Consider the following 22,671-nt stretch of genomic DNA (forward strand, 5'->3'; position numbering starts at 1 on the left):
TGTGTGTGTGTGTGTGTGTGTGTCAGTAATGAAGAGGAGACTGTAAAGTGACAATTAGGGTTTAGTTCGTCAGCCAAGGTTGACACGCCTTCACCACCACCTGAATAGTGCTTTACCAGAACTTTATTACATTGTTAGTGTTTACCTTAATGTCCAGGTGCACGAGGTTGAGGTCGTGAACATATACGAGTCCCTCTAGGAGCTGTCGCGTGAAGCTGATGACGTCTCGTTCATATGGTACCATGTCTTCGTCCAGGAGAGTCTGAAGGTCCCCTCCTGCGGCGCTGTGGACCAAGAGAATAGTGTTAGTACATAGTGAGGCCCGGGGCGCTGTGGACCAGGAGAATAGTGTTAGTACATAGTGAGGCCCGGGGCGCTGTGGACGAGGAGAATAGTGTTAGTACATAGTGAGGCCCGGGGCGCTGTGGACCAGGAGAATAGTGTTAGTACATAGTGAGGCCCGGGGCGCTGTGGACCAAGAGAATAGTGTTAGTACATAGTGAGGCCCGGGGCGCTGTGGACCAGGAGAATAGTGTTAGTACATAGTGAGGCCCGGGGCGCTGTGGACCAAGAGAATAGTGTTAGTACATAGTGAGGCCCGGGGCGCTGTGGACGAGGAGAATAGTGTTAGTACATAGTGAGGCCCGGGGCGCTGTGGACCAGGAGAATAGTGTTAGTACATAGTGAGGCCCGGGGCGCTGTGGACCAGGAGAATAGTGTTAGTACATAGTGAGGCCCGGGGCGCTGTGGACCAAGAGAATAGTGTTAGTACATAGTGAGGCCCGGGGCGCTGTGGACGAGGAGAATAGTGTTAGTACATAGTGAGGCCCGGGGCGCTGTGGACCAGGAGAATAGTGTTAGTACATAGTGAGGCCCGGGGCGCTGTGGACCAAGAGAATAGTGTTAGTACATAGTGAGGCCCGGGGCGCTGTGGACCAGGAGAATAGTGTTAGTACATAGTGAGGCCCGGGGCGCTGTGGACCAAGAGAATAGTGTTAGTACATAGTGAGGCCCGGGGCGCTGTGGACGAGGAGAATAGTGTTAGTACATAGTGAGGCCCGGGGCGCTGTGGACCAGGAGAATAGTGTTAGTACATAGTGAGGCCCGGGGCGCTGTGGACCAAGAGAATAGTGTTAGTACATGGTGAGGCCCGGGGCGCTGTGGACCAAGAGAATAGTGTTAGTACATAGTGAGGAATGGTCACTGGGGCCAGATGGTCACTGGGGCCAGATGGTCACTGGGGCCAGATGGTCACTGGGGCCAGATGGTCACTGGGGCCAGATGGTCACTGGGGCCAGATGGTCACTGGGGCCAGATGGTCACTGGGGCAGGATGGTCACTGGGGCCAGATGGTCACTGGGGCCAGATGGTCACTGGGGCCAGATGGAGCCAGATAGCAGCAGAAGGAACGCTCTACGCCAGCACATAAAGAGAGCGCCGAGAGGGACCTCACAGACAAGGGTCTCTAACAACCATTCTACTTCAAGTGGTAAGAGAGGGTAATGTAACAACCATTCTACTTCAAGTGGTAAGAGAGGGTAATGTAACAACCATTCTACTTCAAGTGGTAAGAGAGGGTAATGTAACAACCATTCTACTTCAAGTGGTAAGAGAGGGTAATGTAACAACCATTCCACTTCAAGTGGTAAGAGAGGGTAATGTAACAACCATTCCACTTCAAGTGGTAAGAGAGGGTAATGTAACAACCATTCCACTTCAAGTGGTAAGAGAGAGTAATGTGACACTAATGACACACAGGTCGGGGGGGGCAGTGTATCATCAGTGTCAGAGACCATTTAACACTGACACAGTAAAGAGGCACCTGTACAGCCCATTAGGGCTCGGCTGCGGTAACTGGCAGCACGCTATATTAACCCACACGCAGAACCATTACCCATTTTCTTCCCGTCTGGAGAGTTCCGCCCTCCTCTAACGTGTTATTAAGGACATCTGGTGGAAACGTTTAGGCTTCACGCACAAGTGGGAGGACAGAGCAGGTGGAGTGACACTGAGGGACTCAGCCTCAGCTGGAGAGTGAGTGTCGGAGGCTAGACAGTGAGTGTCGAAGGCCAGACAGTGAGTGTCGGAGGCCAGACAGAATGTCGGAGGCTAGACAGAGTGTCGGAGGCTAGACAGTGAGTGTCGGAGGCTAGATAGTGAGTATCGGAGGCTAGACAGTGAGTGTCGGAGGCTAGACAGAGTGTCGGAGGCTAGACAGTGAGTGTCGGAGGCTAGATAGTGAGTGTCGGAGGCCAGACAGTGAGTGTCGGAGGCCAGACAGTGAGTGTCGGAGGCCAGACAGTGAGTGTCGGAGGCCAGACAGTGAGTGTCGGAGGCTAGACAGAGTGTCGGAGGCTAGACAGTGAGTGTCGGAGGCTAGACAGTGAGTGTCGGAGGCTAGACAGTGAGTGTCGGAGGCTAGACAGTGAGTGTCGGAGGCTAGACAGTGAGTGTCGGAGGCTATACAGTGAGTGTCGGAGGCCAGACAGAGTGTCGGAGGCCAGACAGAGTGTCGGAGGCCAGACAGAGTGTCGGAGGCCAGACAGAGTGTCGGAGGCTAGACAGTGAGTGTCGGAGGCCAGACAGAGTGTCGGAGGCCAGACAGAGTGTCGGAGGCCAGACAGAGTGTCGGAGGCCAGACAGAGTGTCGGAGGCCAGACAGTGAGTGTCGGAGGCCATACAGTGAGTGTCGGAGGCCAGACAGTGAGTGTCGGAGGCTAGACAGAGAGTCGGAGGCTAGACAGAGTGTCGGAGGCTAGACAGTGAGTGTCGGAGGCTAGACAGTGAGTGTCGGAGGCTAGAGAGTGAGTGTCGGAGGCTAGACAGTGAGTGTCGGAGGCCAGACAGTGAGTGTCGGAGGCTAGACAGAGAGTCGGAGGCTAGACAGAGTGTCGGAGGCTAGACAGTGAGTGTCGGAGGCTAGACAGTGAGTGTCGGAGGCTAGAGAGTGAGTGTCGGAGGCCAGACAGTGAGTGTCGGAGGCCAGACAGTGAGTGTCGGAGGCTAGACAGTGAGTGTCGGAGGCTAGACAGTGAGTGTCGGAGGCCAGACAGAATGTCGGAGGCTAGACAGTGAGTGTCGGAGGCTAGACAGTGAGTGTCGGAGGCCAGACAGTGAGTGTCGGAGGCCAGACAGTGAGTGTCGGAGGCTAGACAGTGAGTGTCGGAGGCTATACAGTGAGTGTCGGAGGCCAGACAGTGAGTGTCGGAGGCCAGACAGTGAGTGTCGGAGGCTAGACAGTGAGTGTCGGAGGTTAGACAGTGAGTGTCGGAGGCCAGACAGTGAGTGTCGGAGGCTAGACAGTGAGTGTCGGAGGCCAGACAGTGAGTGTCGGAGGCTAGACAGTGAGTGTCGGAGGTTAGACAGTGAGTGTCGGAGGTTAGACAGTGAGCGTCGGAGGCTAGACAGTGAGTGTCGGAGGCCAGACAGTGAGTGTCGGAGGCCAGACAGTGAGTGTCGGAGGCCAGACAGTGAGTGTCGGAGGCCAGACAGTGAGTGTCGGAGGCTAGGCAGAGTGTCGGAGGCTAGACAGTGAGTGTCGGAGGCTAGACAGTGATTGTCGGAGGCTAGACAGTGAGTGTCGGAGGCCAGACAGTGAGTGTCGGAGGCCAGACAGTGAGTGTCGGAGGCTAGGCAGAGTGTCGGAGGCTAGACAGTGAGTGTCGGAGGCCAGACAGTGAGTGTCGGAGGCCAGACAGTGAGTGTCGGAGGCTAGACAGTGAGTGTCGGAGGCCAGACAGTGAGTGTCGGAGGCCAGACAGTGAGTGTCGGAGGCCCGACAGTGAGTGTCGGAGGCCAGACAGTGAGTGTCGGAGGCCAGACAGTGAGTGTCGGAGGCTAGACAGTGTGTCGGAGGCCAGACAGTGAGTGTCGGAGGCCAGACAGTGAGTGTCGGAGGCCAGACAGTGAGTGTCGGAGGCCAGACAGTGAGTGTCGGTGGCTAGACAGAGTGTCGAAGGCTAGACAGTGTGTCGGAGGCCAGACAGTGAGTGTCGGAGGCCAGACAGTGAGTGTCGGAGGCCAGACAGTGAGTGTCGGAGGCCAGACAGTGAGTGTCGGAGGCCAGACAGTGAGTGTCGGAGGCTAGACAGTAAGTGTCGGAGGCTAGACAGTGAGTGTCGGAGGCCAGACAGTGAGTGTCGGAGGCTAGACAGTGAGTGTCGGAGGCCAGACAGTGAGTGTCGGTGGCTGGACAGTGAGTGTCGGAGGCTAGACAGAGTGTCGGAGGCTAGACAGTGAGTGTCGGATGCTAGACAGTGAGTGTCGGTGGCTAGACAGTGAGTGTCGGTGGCTAGACAGTAAGTGTCGGAGGCTAGACAGTAAGTGTCGGAGGCTAGACAGTAAGTGTCGGAGGCTAGACAGTAAGTGTCGGAGGCTAGACAGTGAGTGTCGGAGGCTAGACAGTGAGTGTCGGTGGCTAGACAGTGAGTGTCGGTGGCTAGACAGTGAGTGTCGGAGGCCCGACAGTGAGTGTCGGAGGCCAGACAGTAAGTGTCGGAGGCTAGACAGTGAGTGTCGGAGGCTAGACAGTGAGTGTCGGAGGCCAGACAGTGAGTGTCAGAGGCTAGACAGTAAGTGTCGGAGGCCCGACAGTGAGTGTCGGAGGCTAGACAGTGAGCGTCGGAGGCCAGACAGTGAGTGTCGGAGGCCAGACAGTGAGTGTCGGAGGCTAGACAGTGAGTGTCGGAGGCTAGACAGTGAGTGTCGGAGGCTAGACAGTGAGTGTCGGAGGCCAGACAGTGGTGGAGAACAACGGGTCTGCCTCGTGAGTGGAGAGTCTCTGCTGGCCGCCTCAGCGCCCCGTGTAAGGTGGGGGGAGAGAGACTGTATCAGTCCATCACACACACTCTCACAACAATTACTGCTCAGCTGCTTTTGTCGGTTTGTGTCCGTATTTGGGCGATATCAGCGGGCGAGAATGTACATTATGGCTCTTATGCTCCATGTACCACCAGATGAGACACTTACGCCCATTGTTTAGAGGCCGCAATTCGGTGATTCCAATGCTGGGCTGGAGAGATAGTGATCCCTCGCCTGTAAACTTGGGTATACTGACATATTGGACACTACGGTCTTGTTTTGGCCGGCCACTTGGCACGGAGACTAAATATAGAAGGATCTTGATGGCCTGGACTTGTACTCTCACCCCCGGACCTTCCTGGAGTGAGAGAGTTGCATTACTCTACCCTCACTCTCTTATCGTCTCCTGGCAGATGTCCTTTTATAATGTGTGTCTGTATAACCTTACACCGTCCAGACTCATTCTTGCTCTTATCTCGCAATTATATATATATATATATATATATATATATATATATATATATATATATATATATATATATATATATATATATATATATATAAAATATGTGTGTGTGTGTACTCACCTATTTGTGCTTGCGGGGGTTGATCTCTGGCTCTTTGGTCCCGCCTCTCAACTGTCAATCAACTGGTGTACAGGTTCCTGAGCCTACTGGGCTGTATCATATCTACATTTAAAACTGTGTATGGAGTCAGCCTCCACCACATCACTGACTAATGCATTCCACCTGTGGTAGTGACCACCACAGTCACCTTGACTTGCACACACTCTGGAGAACATACACTTAAGAGTGGCCAGGTTTGCTGTTACTCACGGCCAACACTGTAACCAGCAGCCCCCCTCACTCTTCTTGACCCCCCTACCATGGCCATGGCCATCCTCCCCCTACCTTGGCCATCCTCTTTTCCTACCATCCTACCTCCTACCAGACCGGGCCGCGGGGAAACTAGAAAGCCCCGAAATCATCTCAAGATAACCTCAAGATAACCATGGCCATCCTGTTCCCCTACCATGGCCACCCCCGTCCCCTACCATGGCCACTCCCCCCCACCATGCCTTACCATCACCACAATGGCCGACTTCACAATTCAAGATTTTCTTTAAGAATGTGTCATGCCAAAAGGAAAATATTTATGAAATAAGTCATTAGAGAGCCAATTATGTTTAAGACTAAGTCGTTACAAAGGTGCAGTTGTGGTCAGTGAACAACACATAACCTCAGAATTATAACAATGTTAGGACCTTCAACACTGCCTCCAGAGGGGCTGTTGAAGGGTGATTACAGGTGACCACACTACTGAACTATATCTTGTTCCCCTGGTTACTGGTAAGATGGAGATGGTTGTTGTGGTGGTGGTAGTGGTGGTTGTGGTGGTGGTAGTGGTGGTTGTGGTGGCGAGGTGATGGTGGTAGTGGTGGTTGTGGTGGCGAGGTGATGGTGGTGGTAGTGGTGGTTGTGGTGGCGAGGTGATGGTGGTGGTAGTGGTGGTTGTGGTGGTGAGGTGATGGTGGTAGTGGTGGTTGTGGTGGCGAGGTGATGGTGGTGGTAGTGGTGGTTGTGGTGGCGAGGTGATGGTGGTGGTAGTGGTGGTTGTGGTGGTGAGGTGATGGTGGTAGTGGTGGTTGTGGTGGCGAGGTGATGGTGGTAGTGGTGGTTGTGGTGGCGAGGTGATGGTGGTAGTGGTGGTTGTGGTGGCGAGGTGATGGTGGTGGTAGTGGTGGTTGTGGTGGCGAGGTGACGGTGGTGGTAGTGGTGGTTGTGGTGGTGAGGTGATGGTGGTGGTAGTGGTGGTTGTGGTGGTGAGGTGATGGTGGTGGTGGTGGTTGTGGTGGTGAGGTGATGGTGGTAGTGGTGGTTGTGGTGGTGAGGTGACGGTGGTGGTAGTGGTGGTTGTGGTGGCGAGGTGACGGTGGTGGTAGTGGTGGTTGTGGTGGCGAGGTGATGGTGGTAGTGGTGGTTGTGGTGGTGAGGTGATGGTGGTAGTGGTGGTTGTGGTGGCGAGGTGATGGTGGTAGTGGTGGTTGTGGTGGCGAGGTGATGGTGGTAGTGGTGGTTGTGGTGGCGAGGTGATGGTGGTGGTAGTGGTGGTTGTGGTGGTGAGGTGATGGTGGTGGTGGTGGTTGTGGTGGTGAGGTGATGGTGGTAGTGGTGGTTGTGGTGGCGAGGTGATGGTGGTAGTGGTGGTTGTGGTGGCGAGGTGATGGTGGTGGTAGTGGTGGTTGTGGTGGCGAGGTGATGGTGGTGGTAGTGGTGGTTGTGGTGGTGAGGTGATGGTGGTAGTGGTGGTTGTGGTGGTGAGGTGATGGTGGTGGTAGTGGTGGTTGTGGTGGTGAGGTGATGGTGGTAGTGGTGGTTGTGGTGGTGAGGTGACGGTGGTGGTAGTGGTGGTTGTGGTGGCGAGGTGACGGTGGTGGTAGTGGTGGTTGTGGTGGCGAGGTGATGGTGGTAGTGGTGGTTGTGGTGGCGAGGTGATGGTGGTGGTAGTGGTGGTTGTGGTGGTGAGGTGATGGTGGTAGTGGTGGTTGTGGTGGTGAGGTGATGGTGGTGGTAGTGGTGGTTGTGGTGGTGAGGTGATGGTGGTAGTGGTGGTTGTGGTGGTGAGGTGACGGTGGTGGTAGTGGTGGTTGTGGTGGCGAGGTGACGGTGGTGGTAGTGGTGGTTGTGGTGGCGAGGTGATGGTGGTAGTGGTGGTTGTGGTGGCGAGGTGATGGTGGTGGTAGTGGTGGTTGTGGTGGTGAGGTGATGGTGGTAGTGGTGGTTGTGGTGGTGAGGTGATGGTGGTGGTAGTGGTGGTTGTGGTGGTGAGGTGATGGTGGTAGTGGTGGTTGTGGTGGTGAGGTGACGGTGGTGGTAGTGGTGGTTGTGGTGGCGAGGTGACGGTGGTGGTAGTGGTGGTTGTGGTGGCGAGGTGATGGTGGTAGTGGTGGTTGTGGTGGTGAGGTGACGGTGGTGGTAGTGGTGGTTGTGGTGGCGAGGTGACGGTGGTGGTAGTGGTGGTTGTGGTGGCGAGGTGATGGTGGTAGTGGTGGTTGTGGTGGTGAGGTGACGGTGGTGGTAGTGGTGGTTGTGGTGGCGAGGTGACGGTGGTGGTAGTGGTGGTTGTGGTGGCGAGGTGATGGTGGTAGTGGTGGTTGTGGTGGTGAGGTGATGGTGGTGGTAGTGGTGGTTGTGGTGGCGAGGTGATGGTGGTAGTGGTGGTTGTGGTGGCGAGGTGATGGTGGTGGTAGTGGTGGTTGTGGTGGCGAGGTGATGGTGGTGGTAGTGGTGGTTGTGGTGGCGAGGTGATGGTGGTGGTAGTGGTGGTTGTGGTGGCGAGGTGATGGTGGTAGTGGTGGTTGTGGTGGCGAGGTGATGGTGGTAGTGGTGGTTGTGGTGGTGAGGTGATGGTGGTAGTGGTGGTTGTGGTGGCGAGATGATGGTGGTGGTAGCGGTGGTTGTGGTGGCGAAATGATGGTGGTGGTAGTGGTGGTTGTGGTGGCGAGGTGATGGTGGTAGTGGTGGTTGTGGTGGCGAGGTGATGGTGGTAGTGGTGGTTGTGGTGGCGAGGTGATGGTGGTAGTGGTGGTTGTGGTGGCGAGGTGATGGTGGTGGTAGTGGTGGTTGTGGTGGCGAAATGATGGTGGTGGTAGTGGTGGTTGTGGTGGCGAGGTGATGGTGGTAGTGGTGGTTGTGGTGGCGAGGTGACGGTGGTGGTAGTGGTGGTTGTGGTGGCGAGGTGACGGTGGTGGTAGTGGTGGTTGTGGTGGCGAGGTGATGGTGGTGGTAGTGGTGGTTGTGGTGGCGAGGTGATGGTGGTAGTGGTGGTTGTGGTGGTGAGGTGATGGTGGTTGTGGTGGCGAGGTGATGGTGGTAGTGGTGGTTGTGGTGGCGAGGTGATGGTGGTGGTAGTGGTTGTGGTCACGAGGTGATGGTGGTAGTGGTGGTTGTGGTGGCGAGGTGATGGTGGTAGTAGTGGTTGTGGTCACGAGGTGATGGTGGTAGTGGTGGTTGTGGTGGCGAGGTGATGGTGGTAGTAGTGGTTGTGGTCACGAGGTGATGGTGGTAGTGGTGGTTGTGGTGGTGAGGTGACGGTGGTGGTAGTGGTGGTTGTGGTGGCGAGGTGATGGTGGTAGTGGTGGTTGTGGTGGTGATAGTGATGAGGGTGGTGATGGTGAGCAGCTTGAGTGCAGGAGCACTCAAGCTGCCAGTGACGCACTGTTCCTGCACTCAAGCTGCCAGTGAGGCACTGATCCTGCACTCAAGCAGCCAGTGACGCACTGCTCCTGCACTCAAGCAGCCAGTGACGCACTGTTCCTGCACTCAAGCTGCCAGTGAGGCACTGATCCTGCACTCAAGCTGCCAGTGAGGCACTGATCCTGCACTCAAGCAGCCAGTGACGCACTGCTCCTGCACTCAAGCTGCCAGTGACGCACTGTTCCTGCACTCAAGCTGCCAGTGACGCACTGTTTCTGCACTCAAGCTGCCAGTGAGGCACTGCTCCTGCACTCAAGCAGCCAGTGACGCACTGCTCCTGCACTCAAGCAGCCAGTGACGCACTGCTCCTGCACTCAAGCTGCCAGTGAGGCACTGCTCCTGCACTCAAGCTGCCAGTGAGGCACTGCTCCTGCACTCAAGCTGCCAGTGAGGCACTGTTCCTGCACTCAAGCTGCCAGTGAAGCACTGCTCCTGCACTCAAGCTGCCAGTGAGGCACTGCTCCTGCACTCAAGCTGCCAGTGAGGCACTGTTCCTGCACTCAAGCTGCCAGTGAAGCACTGCTCCTGCACTCAAGCTGCTCCTGACGCACTGTTCCTGCACTCAAGCTGCCAGTGAGGCACTGCTCCTGCACTCAAGCTGCCAGTGACGCACTGTTCCTGCACTCAAGCTGCCAGTGAGGCACTGTTCATGCACTCAAGCTGCCAGTGACGCACTGCTCCTGCACTCAAGCTGCCAGTGAGGCACTGCTACTACACTCAAGCTGCCAGTGACGCACTACACTCAAGCTGCCAGTGACACAACTGCTCCTGCACTCAAGCTGCCAGTGACGCACTGCTCCTGCACTCAAGCTGCCAGTGACGCACTGCTACTACACTCAAGCTGCCAGTGACACAACTGCTCCTGCACTCAAGCTGCCAGTGACGCACTGCTCCTGCACTCAAGCTGCCAGTGACGCACTGCTACTACACTCAAGCTGCCAGTGAAGCACTGCTCCTGCACTCAAGCTGCTCCTGACGCACTGTTCCTGCACTCAAGCTGCCAGTGACGCACTGCTCCTGCACTCAAGCTGCCAGTGACGCACTGCTCTTGCACTCAAGCTGCCAGTGAGGCACTGCTCCTGCACTCAAGCTGCCTGTGACGTACTGCTCCTGCACTCAAGCTGCCAGTGAAGCACTGCTCCTGCACTCAAGCTGCCAGTGAGGCACTGCTCCTGCACTCAAGCTGCCAGTGAGGCACTGCTCCTGCACTCAAGCTGCCAGTGAAGCACTGCTCCTGCACTCAAGCTGCCAGTGAAGCACTGCTCCTGCACTCAAGCTGCCAGTGAAGCACTGCTCCTGCACTCAAGCTGCCAGTGAAGCACTGCTCCTGCACTCAAGCTGCCAGTGACGCAATGGTCCTGCACTCAAGCTGCCAGTGAAGCACTGCTCCTGCACTCAAGCTGCCAGTGACACAACTGCTCCTGCACTCAAGCTGCCAGTGAGGCACTGCTCCTGCACTCAAGCTGCCAGTGAGGCACTGCTCCTGCACTCAAGCTGCCAGTGAAGCACTGCTCCTGCACTCAAGCTGCCAGTGACGCACTGCTCCTGCACTCAAGCTGCCAGTGACGCACTGCTCCTGCACTCAAGCGGCCACCGACGCACGCTCAAGCGGCCACCGACGCACGCTCCAGCGGCCAGCGACGCACGCTCCAGCGGCCACCGACGCACGCTCAAGCGGCTACTACTAGTTCAAAGTTAGGTACAGGTGAGCTCCGCCCCTCAAGTGATGTAGTGCTGTAAATTATACTTTACTCCCTGACATGTATCATGTTGGCGTGAGCCCTTAGCTGCTGGCGACGCCCCCGCCCTCCCTCTCTCCGGGTGCTGTCTTCCTGGTGCTGTCTCCTGGTGTTGTCTACCTGGTGCTGTCTACCTGGTGCTGTCTGCCTGGTGCTGTCTGCCTGGTGCTGTCTCCTGGTCCTGTCTATACCTGGTGCTGTCTACCTGGTGCTGTCTACCTGGTGCTGTCTCCTGGTCCTGTCTATACCTGGTGCTGTCTCCTGGTGCTGTCTACCTGGTCCTGTCTATACCTGGTGCTGTCTATACCTGGTGCTGTCTATCTGGTGCTGTCTCCCTGGTGCTGTCTATCTGGTGCTGTCTGCCTGGTGATGTCTACCTGGTGCTGTCTATACCTGGTGCTGTCTACCTGGTGCTGTCTACCTGGTGCTGTCTGCCTGGTGCTGTCTACCTGGTGCTGTCTACCTGGTGCTGACGCCCCCGCCCTCCCTCTCTCCTGGTGCTGTCTACCTGGTGCTGAAGCCCCCGCCCTCCCTCTCTCCTGGTGCTGTCTGCCTGGTCCTGTCTACCTGGTGCTGTCTGCCTGGTCCTGTCTACCTGGTGCTGTCTCCCTGGTGCTGTCTACCTGGTGCTGTCTACCTGGTGCTGTCTACCTGGTGCTGTCTATACCTGGTGCTGTCTACCTGGTGCTGTCTACCTGGTGCTGTCTACCTGGTGCTGACGCCCCGCCCTCCCTCTCTCCTGGTGCTGTCTACCTGGTGCTGTCTACCTGGTGCTGTCTACCTGGTGCTGTCTATACCTGCTGCTGTCTCCCTGGTGCTGTCTACCTGGTGCTGACGCCCCCGCCCTCCCTCTCTCCTGGTGCTGTCTACCTGGTGCTGTCTCCCTGGTGCTGTCTACCTGGTGCTGTCTGCCTGGTGCTGTCTCCCTGGTGCTGTCTCCCTGGTGCTGTCTACCTGGTGCTGTCTACCTGGTGCTGTCTCCCTGGTGCTGTCTACCTGGTGCTGTCTACCTGGTGCTGTCTCCCTGGTGCTGTCTACCTGGTGCTGTCTACCTGGTGCTGTCTACCTGGTGCTGTCTATACCTGGTGCTGTCTACCTGGTGCTGTGTATACCTGGTGCTGTCTATACCTGGTGCTGTCTATACCTGGTGCTGTCTACCTGGTGCTGTCTATACCTGGTGCTGTCTATACCTGGTGCTGTCTACCTGGTGCTGTCTATACCTGGTGCTGTCTATACCTGGTGCTGTCTACCTGGTGCTGTCTATACCTGGTGCTGTCTATACCTGGTGCTGTCTACCTGGTGCTGTCTACCTGGTGCTGTCTATACCTGGTGCTGTCTACCTGGTGCTGTCTATACCTGGTGCTGTCTATACCTGGTGCTGTCTACCTGGTGCTGTCTATACCTGGTGCTGTCTATACCTGGTGCTGTCTACCTGGTGCTGTCTACCTGGTGCTGTCTATACCTGGTGCTGTCTACCTGGTGCTGTCTACCTGGTGCTGTCTACCTGGTGCTGTCTATACCTGGTGCTGTCTACCTGGTGCTGTCTATACCTGGTGCTGTCTACCTGGTGCTGTCTACCTGGTGCTGTCTATACCTGGTGCTGTCTATACCTGGTGCTGTCTACCTGGTGCTGTCTATACCTGGTGCTGTCTATACCTGGTGCTGTCTACCTGGTGCTGTCTACCTGGTGCTGTCTATACCTGGTGCTGTCTATACCTGGTGCTGTCTACCTGGTGCTGTCTACCTGGTGCTGTCTATACCTGGTGCTGTCTATACCTGGTGCTGCCTACCTGGTGCTGTATACCTGCTGCTGTCAACCTGGTGCTGTCTACCTGGTGCTGTCTACCTGGAGCTGTCTACCTGGTGCTGTCTACCTGGTGCTGTCTATACCTGGTGCTGTCTATACCTGGTGCTGTCTACCTGGTGCTGTCTATACCTGGTGCTGTCTACCTGGTGCTGTCTACCTGCTGCTGTCTACCTGGTGCTGTCTACCTGGTGCTGTCTACCTGGTGCTGTCTACCTGGTGCTGTCTATACCTGGTGCTGTCTACCTGGTGCTGTCTACCTGGTGCTGTCTACCTGCTGCTGTCTACCTGGTGCTGTCTCCCTGGTGCTGTCTACCTGGTGCTGTCTACCTGGTGCTGTCTACCTGGTGCTGTCTACCTGGTGCTGTCTACCTGGTGCTGTCTCCCTGGTGCTGTCTACCTGGTGCTGTCTATACCTGGTGCTGTCTACCTGCTGCTGTCTACCTGGTGCTGTCTACCTGGTGCTGTCTACCTGGTGCTGTCTACCTGGTGCTGTCTACCTGGTCATGTCTATACCTGGTGCTGTCTACCTGGTGCTGTCTACCTGGTGCTGTCTCCCTGGTGCTGTCTATACCTGGTGCTGTCTATACCTGGTGCTGTCTGCCGGGTGCTGTCTACCTGGTGCTGTCTATACCTGGTGCTGTCTACCTGGTGCTGTCTCCCTGGTGCTGTCTACCTGGTGCTGTCTCCCTGGTGCTGTCTATACCTGGTGCTGTCTCCCTGGTGCTGTCTATACCTGGTGCTGTCTACCTGGTGCTGTCTACCTGGTGCTGTGTATACCTGGTGCTGTCTCCCTGGTGCTGTCTACCTGGTGCTGTCTACCTGGTGCTGTCTATACCTGGTGCTGTCTCCCTGGTGCTGTCTCCTGGTCCTGTCTACCTGGTGCTGTCTACCTGGTGCTGTGTATACCTGGTGCTGTCTACCTGGTGCTGTCTATACCTGGTGCTGTCTATACCTGGTGCTGTCTACCTGGTGCTGTCTACCTGGTGCTGTCTACCTGGTGCTGTGTATACCTGGTGCTGTCTATACCTGGTGCTGTCTCCCTGGTGCTGTCTCCTGGTCCTGTCTACCTGGTGCTGTCTACCTGGTGCTGTCTACCTGGTGCTGTGTATACCTGGTGCTGTCTACCTGGTGCTGTCTACCTGGTGCTGTCTCCCTGGTGCTGTCTACCTGGTGCTGTCTACCTGGTGCTGTCTACCTGGTGCTGTCTATACCTGGTGCTGTCTATACCTGGTGCTGTCTATCTGGTGCTGTCTACCTGGTGCTGTCTACCTGGTGCTGTCTATACCTGGTGCTGTCTATACCTGGTGCTGTCTATCTGGTGCTGTCTACCTGGTGCTGTCTACCTGGTGCTGTCTACCTGGTGCTGTGTATACCTGGTGCTGTCTACCTGGTGCTGTGTATACCTGGTGCTGTCTATACCTGGTGCTGTCTATACCTGGTGCTGTCTACCTGGTGCTGTCTATACCTGGTGCTGTCTACCTGGTGCTGTCTATACCTGGTGCTGTCTATACCTGGTGCTGTCTATACCTGGTGCTGTCTACCTGGTGCTGTCTATACCTAGTGCTGTCTACTTGGTGCTGTCTATACCTGGTGCTGTCTACCTGGTGCTGTCTACCTGGTGCTGTCTACCTGGTGCTGTCTATACCTGGTGCTGTCTACCTGGTGCTGTCTACCTGGTGCTGTCTACCTGGTGCTGTCTATACCTGGTGCTGTCTATACCTGGTGCTGTCTACCTGGTGCTGTCTACCTGGTGCTGTCTATACCTGGTGCTGTCTACCTGGTGCTGTCTACCTGGTGCTGTCTATACCTGGTGCTGTCTACCTGGTGCTGTCTACCTGGTGCTGTCTACCTGGTGTTGTCTACCTGGTGCTGTCTACCTGGTGCTGTCTACCTGGTGCTCTCTATCTGGTGCTGTCTACCTGGTGCTGTCTACCTGGTGCTGTGTATACCTGGTGCTGTCTACCTGGTGCTGTGTATACCTGGTGCTGTCTATACCTGGTGCTGTCTATACCTGGTGCTGTCTACCTGGTGCTGTCTATACCTGGTGCTGTCTACCTGGTGCTGTCTATACCTGGTGCTGTCTATACCTGGTGCTGTCTATACCTGGTGCTGTCTACCTGGTGCTGTCTATACCTGGTGCTGTCTACTTGGTGCTGTCTATACCTGGTGCTGTCTACCTGGTGCTGTCTACCTGGTGCTGTCTACCTGGTGCTGTCTATACCTGGTGCTGTCTACCTGGTGCTGTCTACCTGGTGCTGTCTACCTGGTGCTGTCTATACCTGGTGCTGTCTATACCTGGTGCTGTCTACCTGGTGCTGTCTACCTGGTGCTGTCTATACCTGGTGCTGTCTACCTGGTGCTGTCTACCTGGTGCTGTCTACCTGGTGCTGTCTATACCTGGTGCTGTCTACCTGGTGCTGTCTATACCTGGTGCTGTCTACCTGGTGCTGTCTACCTGGTGTTGTCTACCTGGTGCTGTCTACCTGGTGCTGTCTACCTGGTGCTCTCTATCTGGTGCTGTCTACCTGGTGCTGTCTACCTGGTGCTGTCTACCTGGTGCTGTCTACCTGGTGCTGTCTACCTGGTGCTGTCTTCCTGGTGCTGTCTACCTGGTGCTGTCTATACCTGGTGCTGTCTACCTGGTGCTGTCTACCTGGTGCTGTCTACCTGGTGCTGTCTCCCTGGTGCTGTCTATCTGGTGCTGTCTACCTGGTGCTGTCTACCTGGTGCTGTCTACCTGGTGCTGTCTCCCTGGTGCTGTCTATCTGGTGCTGTCTACCTGGTGCTGTCTCCCTGGTGCTGTCTACCTGGTGCTGTCTACCTGGTGCTGTCTCCTGGTGCTGTCTACCTGGTGCTGTCTACCTGGTGCTGTCTACCTGGTGCTGTCTACCTGGTGCTGTCTCCCTGGTGCTGTCTATCTGGTGCTGTCTACCTGGTGCTGTCTCCCTGGTGCTGTCTACCTGGTGCTGTCTACCTGGTGCTGTCTCCTGGTGCTGTCTACCTGGTGCTGTCTACCTGGCGACAGGTGGAGAGCGCCAAGAACAAGTTGACACACCAGGTGGCACTACAATACAACAACCTACAATACAACAACAACAGGAGGGTACTCACTACAGCACCAGGTGGCACTACAATACAACAACAACAGGAGGGTACTCACTACAGCACCAGGTGGCACTACAATACAACAACAACAGGAGGGTACTCACTACACCACCAGGTGGCCCTACAATACAACAGCCTACAATACAACAACAACAGGAGGGTACTCACTACAGCACCAGGTGGCCCTACAATACAACAACAACAGGAGGGTACTCACTACAGCACCAGGTGGCACTACAATACAACAACAACAGGAGGGTACTCACTACAGCACCAGGTGGCACTACAATACAACAACAACAGGAGGGTACTCACTACAGCACCAGGTGGCCCTACAATACAACAACAACAGGAGGGTACTCACTACAGCACCAGGTGGCACTACAATACAACAACAACAGGAGGGTACTCACTACAGCACCAGGTGGCACTACAATACAACAACAACAGGAGGGTACTCACTACAGCACCAGGTGGCACTACAATACAACAGCCTACAATACAACAACAACAGGAGGGTACTCACTACAGCACCAGGTGGCACTACAATACAACAACCTACAATACAACAACAACAGGAGGGTACTCACTACAGCACCAGGTGGCACTACAATACAACAACAACAGGAGGGTACTCACTACAGCACCAGGTGGCACTACAATACAACAACAACAGGAGGGTACTCACTACAGCACCAGGTGGCACTACAACAACAACAACAACAGGAGGGTACTCACTACAGCACCAGGTGGCCCTACAATACAACAACCTACAATACAACAACAACAGGAGGGTACTCACTACAGCACCAGGTGGCACTATGTTATGACCCCACATACACCAAGTATGACTGGTGTATGATGGTATCATACCTTAGTATACATACGGCAGTGTAGCCTAGCCTGCTGCCTCTTAAACATATCATTATATGTATACATTCTTAAATTCTATGTACCGACTTTATATGTTGTTATGCACCATGTATACATGTATATGCTTGATGTATTATGCCAGTAATACGAATGTATTATGATACATCTATTTCCAAGCTGGGGAAATGAGTTAGCCAATTGTCACTTTGTATTAATCATACTTAGTACTTGACTTACTGTTTTGTGAGAACATACACCAATAGGCAGGTTTGGTGCTAGGTTGTATATATAATACTTGTATTAATGTATAATGATGTATTAGAGTTGACGGTAAAGTTCTAGAATGTTCTTTCACCCCCTCCTCCCCCCCCCCCCCCCGCGTACTGGTCCAGTCAGTGTTGCCAAGTCTCGTAGATATGAACTCCTTGTTGACTCTTTGTATATATAAATATATTATCTCCTTTGTGTGATATAATGCTTAGTTACTTTCTTGGGGAATGTATTGTACCATATTGTATTATTTATAAGTATGTTTAAGGATGTATTGCTTGTAAATGACGTGTTCTGAGATAGAGATATTTGAAAGAGTAGTGACGGCCATCTTGCAGAGTTGGCTACAGTGTCTCTCGGGGCTCTCCCGCCTCCTGGGAGCTCAGTGCCCCCTTGGCGCTGCTGACGAGAGGTCACGCTGCGTCGTGCTCCCATCTGTGTGGCTTTTGTAGGGTCTAATGACCCTGTAACATATAATATGTACCTTTATTGATGTGCAGCGGCTCAGTCTACTGATGTGTAGCGGCTCAGTCTACTGATGTGTAGCGGCTCAGTCTACTGGTGTGTAGCGGCTCAGTCTACTGATGTGTAGCACCTCAGTCTACTGATGTGTAGCGGCTCAGTCTACTGTTGTGTAGCGGCTCAGTCTACTGATGTGTAGCGGCTCAGTCTACTGATGTGCAGCGGCTCAGTCTACTGATGTGTAGCGGCTCAGTCTACTGATGTGTAGCGGCTCAGTCTACTGATGTGCAGCGGCTCAGTCTACTGATGTGTAGCGGCTCAGTCTACTGATGTGTAGCGGCTCAGTCTACTGATGTGTAGCGGCTCAGTCTACTGATGTGTAGCGGCTCAGTCTACTGATGTGTAGCGGCTCAGTCTACTGATGTGTAGCGGCTCAGTCTACTGTTGTGTAGCGGCTCAGTCTACTGATGTGTAGCGGCTCAGTCTACTGTTGTGTAGCGGCTCAGTCTACTGATGTGTATCGGCTCAGTCTACTGATGTTCAGCGGCTCAGTCTACTGATGTGTAGCGGCTCAGTCTACTGATGTGTAGCGGCTCAGTCTACTGATGTGCAGCGGCTCAGTCTACTGATGTGTAGCGGCTCAGTCTACTGATGTTCAGCGGCTCAGTCTACTGATGTGCAGCGGCTCAGTCTACTGATGTGTAGCGGCTCAGTCTACTGATGTGTAGCGGCTCAGTCTACTGATGTGCAGCGGCTCAGTCTACTGATGTGCAGCGGCTCAGTCTACTGATGTGTAGCGGCTCAGTCTACTGTTGTGTAGCGGCTCAGTCTACTGATGTGTAGCGGCTCAGTCTACTGATGTTCAGCGGCTCAGTCTACTGATGTGTAGCGGCTCAGTCTACTGATGTGTAGCGGCTCAGTCTACTGATGTGCAGCGGCTCAGTCTACTGATGTGTAGCGGCTCAGTCTACTGATGTTCAGCGGCTCAGTCTACTGATGTGCAGCGGCTCAGTCTACTGATGTGTAGCGGCTCAGTCTACTGATGTGTAGCGGCTCAGTCTACTGATGTGCAGCGGCTCAGTCTACTGATGTGTAGCGGCTCAGTCTACTGATGTGTAGCGACTCAGTCTACTGTTGTGTAGCGGCTCAGTCTACTGATGTGTAGCGGCTCAGTCTACTGATGTGTAGCGGCTCAGTCTACTGATGTGTAGCGGCTCAGTCTACTGATGTGTAGCGGCTCAGTCTACTGATGTGTAGCGGCTCAGTCTACTGATGTTCAGCGGCTCAGTCTACTGATGTGTAGCGGCTCAGTCTACTGATGTGTAGCGGCTCAGTCTACTGATGTGCAGCGGCTCAGTCTACTGATGTGCAGCGGCTCAATCTACTGATGTGTAGCGGCTCAGTCTACTGGTGTGTAGGGGCTCAGTCTACTGATGTGTAGCGGCTCAGTCTACTGATGTGTAGCGGCTCAGCCTACTGATGTGTAGCGGCTCAGTCTACTGGTGTGTAGCGGCTCAGTCTACTGATGTGTAGCGGCTCAGTCTACTGATGTGTAGCGGCTCAGTCTACTGATGTGTAGCGGCTCAGTCTACTGATGTGTAGCGGCTCAGTCTACTGATGTGCAGCGGCTCAGTCTACTGATGTGCAGCGGCTCAGTCTACTGATGTGTAGCGGCTCAGTCTACTGATGTGTAGCGGCTCAGTCTACTGATGTGTAGCGGCTCACTCTACTGATGTGTAGCGGCTCACTCTACTGATGTGTAGCGGCTCAGTCTACTGATGTGTAGCGGCTCAGTCTACTGATGTGTAGCGGCTCAGTCTACTGATGTGTAGCGGCTCAGTCTACTGATGTGTAGCGGCTCAGTCTACTGATGTGTAGCGGCTCAGTCTACTGATGTGTAGCGGCTCAGTCTACTGATGTGTAGCGGCTCAGTCTACTGATGTTCAGCGGCTCAGTCTACTGATGTGTAGCGGCTCAGTCTACTGATGTGCAGCGGCTCAGTCTACTGATGTGCAGCGGCTCAGTCTACTGATGTGTAGCGGCTCAGTCTACTGATGTGCAGCGGCTCAGTCTACTGATGTGTAGCACCTCAGTCTACTGATGTTCAGCGGCTCAGTCTACTGATGTGTAGCGGCTCAGTCTACTGATGTGCAGCGGCTCAGTCTACTGATGTGTAGCGGCTCAGTCTACTGATGTGCAGCGGCTCAGACTACTGATGTGTAGCGGCTCAGTCTACTGATGTGTAGCGGCTCAGTCTACTGATGTGTAGCGGCTCAGTCTACTGATGTGCAGCGGCTCAGTCTACTGATGTGTAGCGGCTCAGTCTACTGATGTGCAGCGGCTCAGTCTACTGATGTGTAGCACCTCAGTCTACTGATGTTCAGCGGCTCAGTCTACTGATGTGTAGCGGCTCAGTCTACTGATATGTAGCGGCTCAGTCTACTGATGTGTAGCGGCTCAGTCTACTGATGTGTAGCGGCTCAGTCTACTGATGTGCAGCGGCTCAGACTACTGATGTGTAGCGGCTCAGTCTACTGATGTGTAGCGGCTCAGTCTACTGTTGTGTAGCGGCTCAGTCTACTGTGTAGCGGCTCAGTCTACTGATGTGTAGCGGCTCAGTCTACTGATGTGTAGCGGCTCAGTCTACTGATGTGCAGCGGCTCAGTCTACTGATGTGTAGCGGTTCAGTCTACTGATGTGTAGCGGCTCACTCTACTGATGTGTAGCGGCTCACTCTACTGATGTGTAGCGGCTCAGTCTACTGATGTGCAGCGGCTCAGTCTACTGATGTGTAGCGGCTCAACTAGGATAGAGCTAGTGGACCACTGTACTAGGATAGAGCTAGTGGACCACTGCACTAGGATAGAGCTAGTGGACCACTGTACTAGGATAGAGCTAGTGGACCACTGTACTAGGATAGAGCTAGTGGACCACTGTACTAGGATAGAGCTAGTGGACCACTGTACTAGGATAGAGCTAGTGGACCACTGTACTAGGATAGAGCTAGTGGACTACTGTACTAGGATAGAGCTAGTGGACCACTGTATTAGGATAGAGCTAGTGGACCACTGCACTAGGATAGAGCTAGTGGACCACTGTACTAGGATAGAGCTAGTGGACCACTGTACTAGGATAGAGCTAGTGGACCACTGCACTAGGATAGAGCTAGTGGACCACTGTACTAGGATAGAGCTAGTAGACCACTGTACTAGGATAGAGCTAGTGGACCACTGTACTAGGATAGAGCTAGTGGACCACTGTACTAGGATAGAGCTAGTGGACCACTGTACTAGGATAGAGCTAGTGGACCACTGTACTAGGATAGAGCTAGTGGACCACTGTACTAGGATAGAGCTAGTGGACCACTGTACTAGGATAGAGCTAGTGGACCACTGTACTAGGATAGAGCTAGTGGACCACTGTACTAGGATAGAGCTAGTGGACCACTGTACTAGGATAGAGCTAGTGGACCACTGTACTAGGATAGAGCTAGTGGACCACTGTACTAGGATAGAGCTAGTGGACCACTGTACTAGGATAGAGCTAGTGGACCACTGTACTAGGATAGAGCTAGTGGACCACGTTACTAGTATAGAGCCTAGTGAGAGCTAGTGGACTACTGTACTAGGATAGAGCCTAGTGAGAGCTAGTGGACCACTGTATTAGGATAGAGCCTAGTGAGAGCTAGTGGACCACTGTACTAGGATAGAGCCTAGTGAGAGCTAGTGGACCACTGCACTAGGATAGAGCTAGTGGACCACTGTACTACGATAGAGCCTAGTGAGAGCTAGTGGACCACTGCACTAGGATAGAGCCTAGTGAGAGCTAGTGGACCACTGCACTAGGATAGAGCCTAGTGAGAGCTAGTAGACCACTGCACTAGGATAGAGCCTAGTGAGAGCTAGTGGACCACTGTACTAGGATAGAGCCTAGTGAGAGCTAGTGGACCACTGCACTAGGATAGAGCCTAGTGAGAGCTAGTGGACCACTGTACTAGGATAGAGCCTAGTGAGAGCTAGTAGACCACTGCACTAGGATAGAGCCTAGTGAGAGCTAGTGGACCACTGCACTAGGATAGAGCCTAGTGAGAGCTAGTGGACCACTGCACTAGGATAGAGCCTAGTGAGAGCTAGTTCAGAGAGTGTGCAGTACACTGTATCATGATAATTCCGAAGAGTTAAGTAAAGTTAGTTACTGTGAAATAATATCAGTTGTAGAGAACTTAGACTTGTTGTGTTCCGGAGCCATATTTGATATGTCCAGTAAACTGGTTACTTTTATGTCCAGTAAACTGGTTACTTTTAGTGAGTGTTTATATACCCTTAGACACGTATTGTAGGCCAGGTGGTCTTATTGAGTTTGGGTCACATTATTATTATTACCAGCGAGGCTGTGGAACCTTAGGGCACCACACAATACAATAGGAGGAGTACTCACTACTCCACGACCACCACCAGGTGGCACTACAATACAACAACAACATCCTACAATACAACAACAACAACAAGAGGAGGGGTACTCACTACTCCATGACCAGTACAAGTTCAGTTTGTGTACTAAAGACGTCTTGCAGCTGTATGGTTCGCTGTGATGGCCTCAAGATGGCGCTGACCGCCACCTCGTGCAGGATGTCAGCGGTACAGTCAGCGCCCAGACGCCATCTGGACGAAAACTTGGCAGCGAACTCCTCCCCCGTGATCCTGTGTCGACAGTGGTACACCACGGCGAACTGTCCCCTGTGGGAGAATAGTAGGTATTAGTACACCACGGCCAACTGTCCCCTGTGGGAGAATAGTAGGTATTAGTACACCACGGCCAACTGTCCCCTGGGGGAGAATAGTACACCATGGTCAACTGTCCCCTGTGGGAGAATAGTAGGTATTAGTACACCACGGCCAACTGTCCCCTGTGGGAGAATAGTACACCATGGTCAACTGTCCCCTGTGGGAGAATAGTAGGTATTAGTACACCACGGCCAACTGTCCCCTGTGGGAGAATAGTAGGTATTAGTACACCACGGTCAACTGTCCCCTGTGGGAGAATAGTAGGTATTAGTACACCACGGCGAACTGTCCCCTGTGGGAGAATAGTAGGTATTAGTACACCACGGCCAACTGTCCCCTGTGGGAGAATAGTAGGTATTAGTACACCACGGTCAACTGTCCCCTGTGGGAGAATAGTAGGTATTAGTACACCACGGCCAACTGTCCCCTGTGGGAGAATAGTAGGTATTAGTACACCACGGTCAACTGTCCCCTGTGGGAGAATAGTAGGTATTAGTACACCACGGCCAACTGTCCCCTGTGGGAGAATAGTACACCACGGCCAACTGTCCCCTGTGGGAGAATAGTACACCACG

At 54.0% G+C, this 22,671-nt stretch overlaps 1 protein-coding gene across 2 annotated transcripts in view; it reads right to left on the reverse strand.

Moving 5' to 3' along the window:
* Positions 1 to 22,671, reverse strand: part of LOC123765539 (uncharacterized) — a 482,076-nt gene that overhangs the window by 62,897 nt on the left and 396,508 nt on the right. For both annotated transcript variants that reach the window (XM_045754192.2, XM_045754193.2), the window contains exons 2-3: positions 21,836 to 22,048; positions 146 to 284 (exon numbers count right to left, since the gene is read on the reverse strand). In XM_045754192.2, the coding sequence (XP_045610148.1) occupies positions 146 to 284; positions 21,836 to 22,048 (352 nt within the window). The remainder of the gene's footprint in view (positions 1 to 145; positions 285 to 21,835; positions 22,049 to 22,671) is intronic.

Source organism: Procambarus clarkii, chromosome 30 (assembly GCF_040958095.1).
Source record: "Procambarus clarkii isolate CNS0578487 chromosome 30, FALCON_Pclarkii_2.0, whole genome shotgun sequence".
Classification (NCBI taxonomy): Eukaryota; Metazoa; Arthropoda; class Malacostraca; order Decapoda; family Cambaridae; genus Procambarus; species Procambarus clarkii.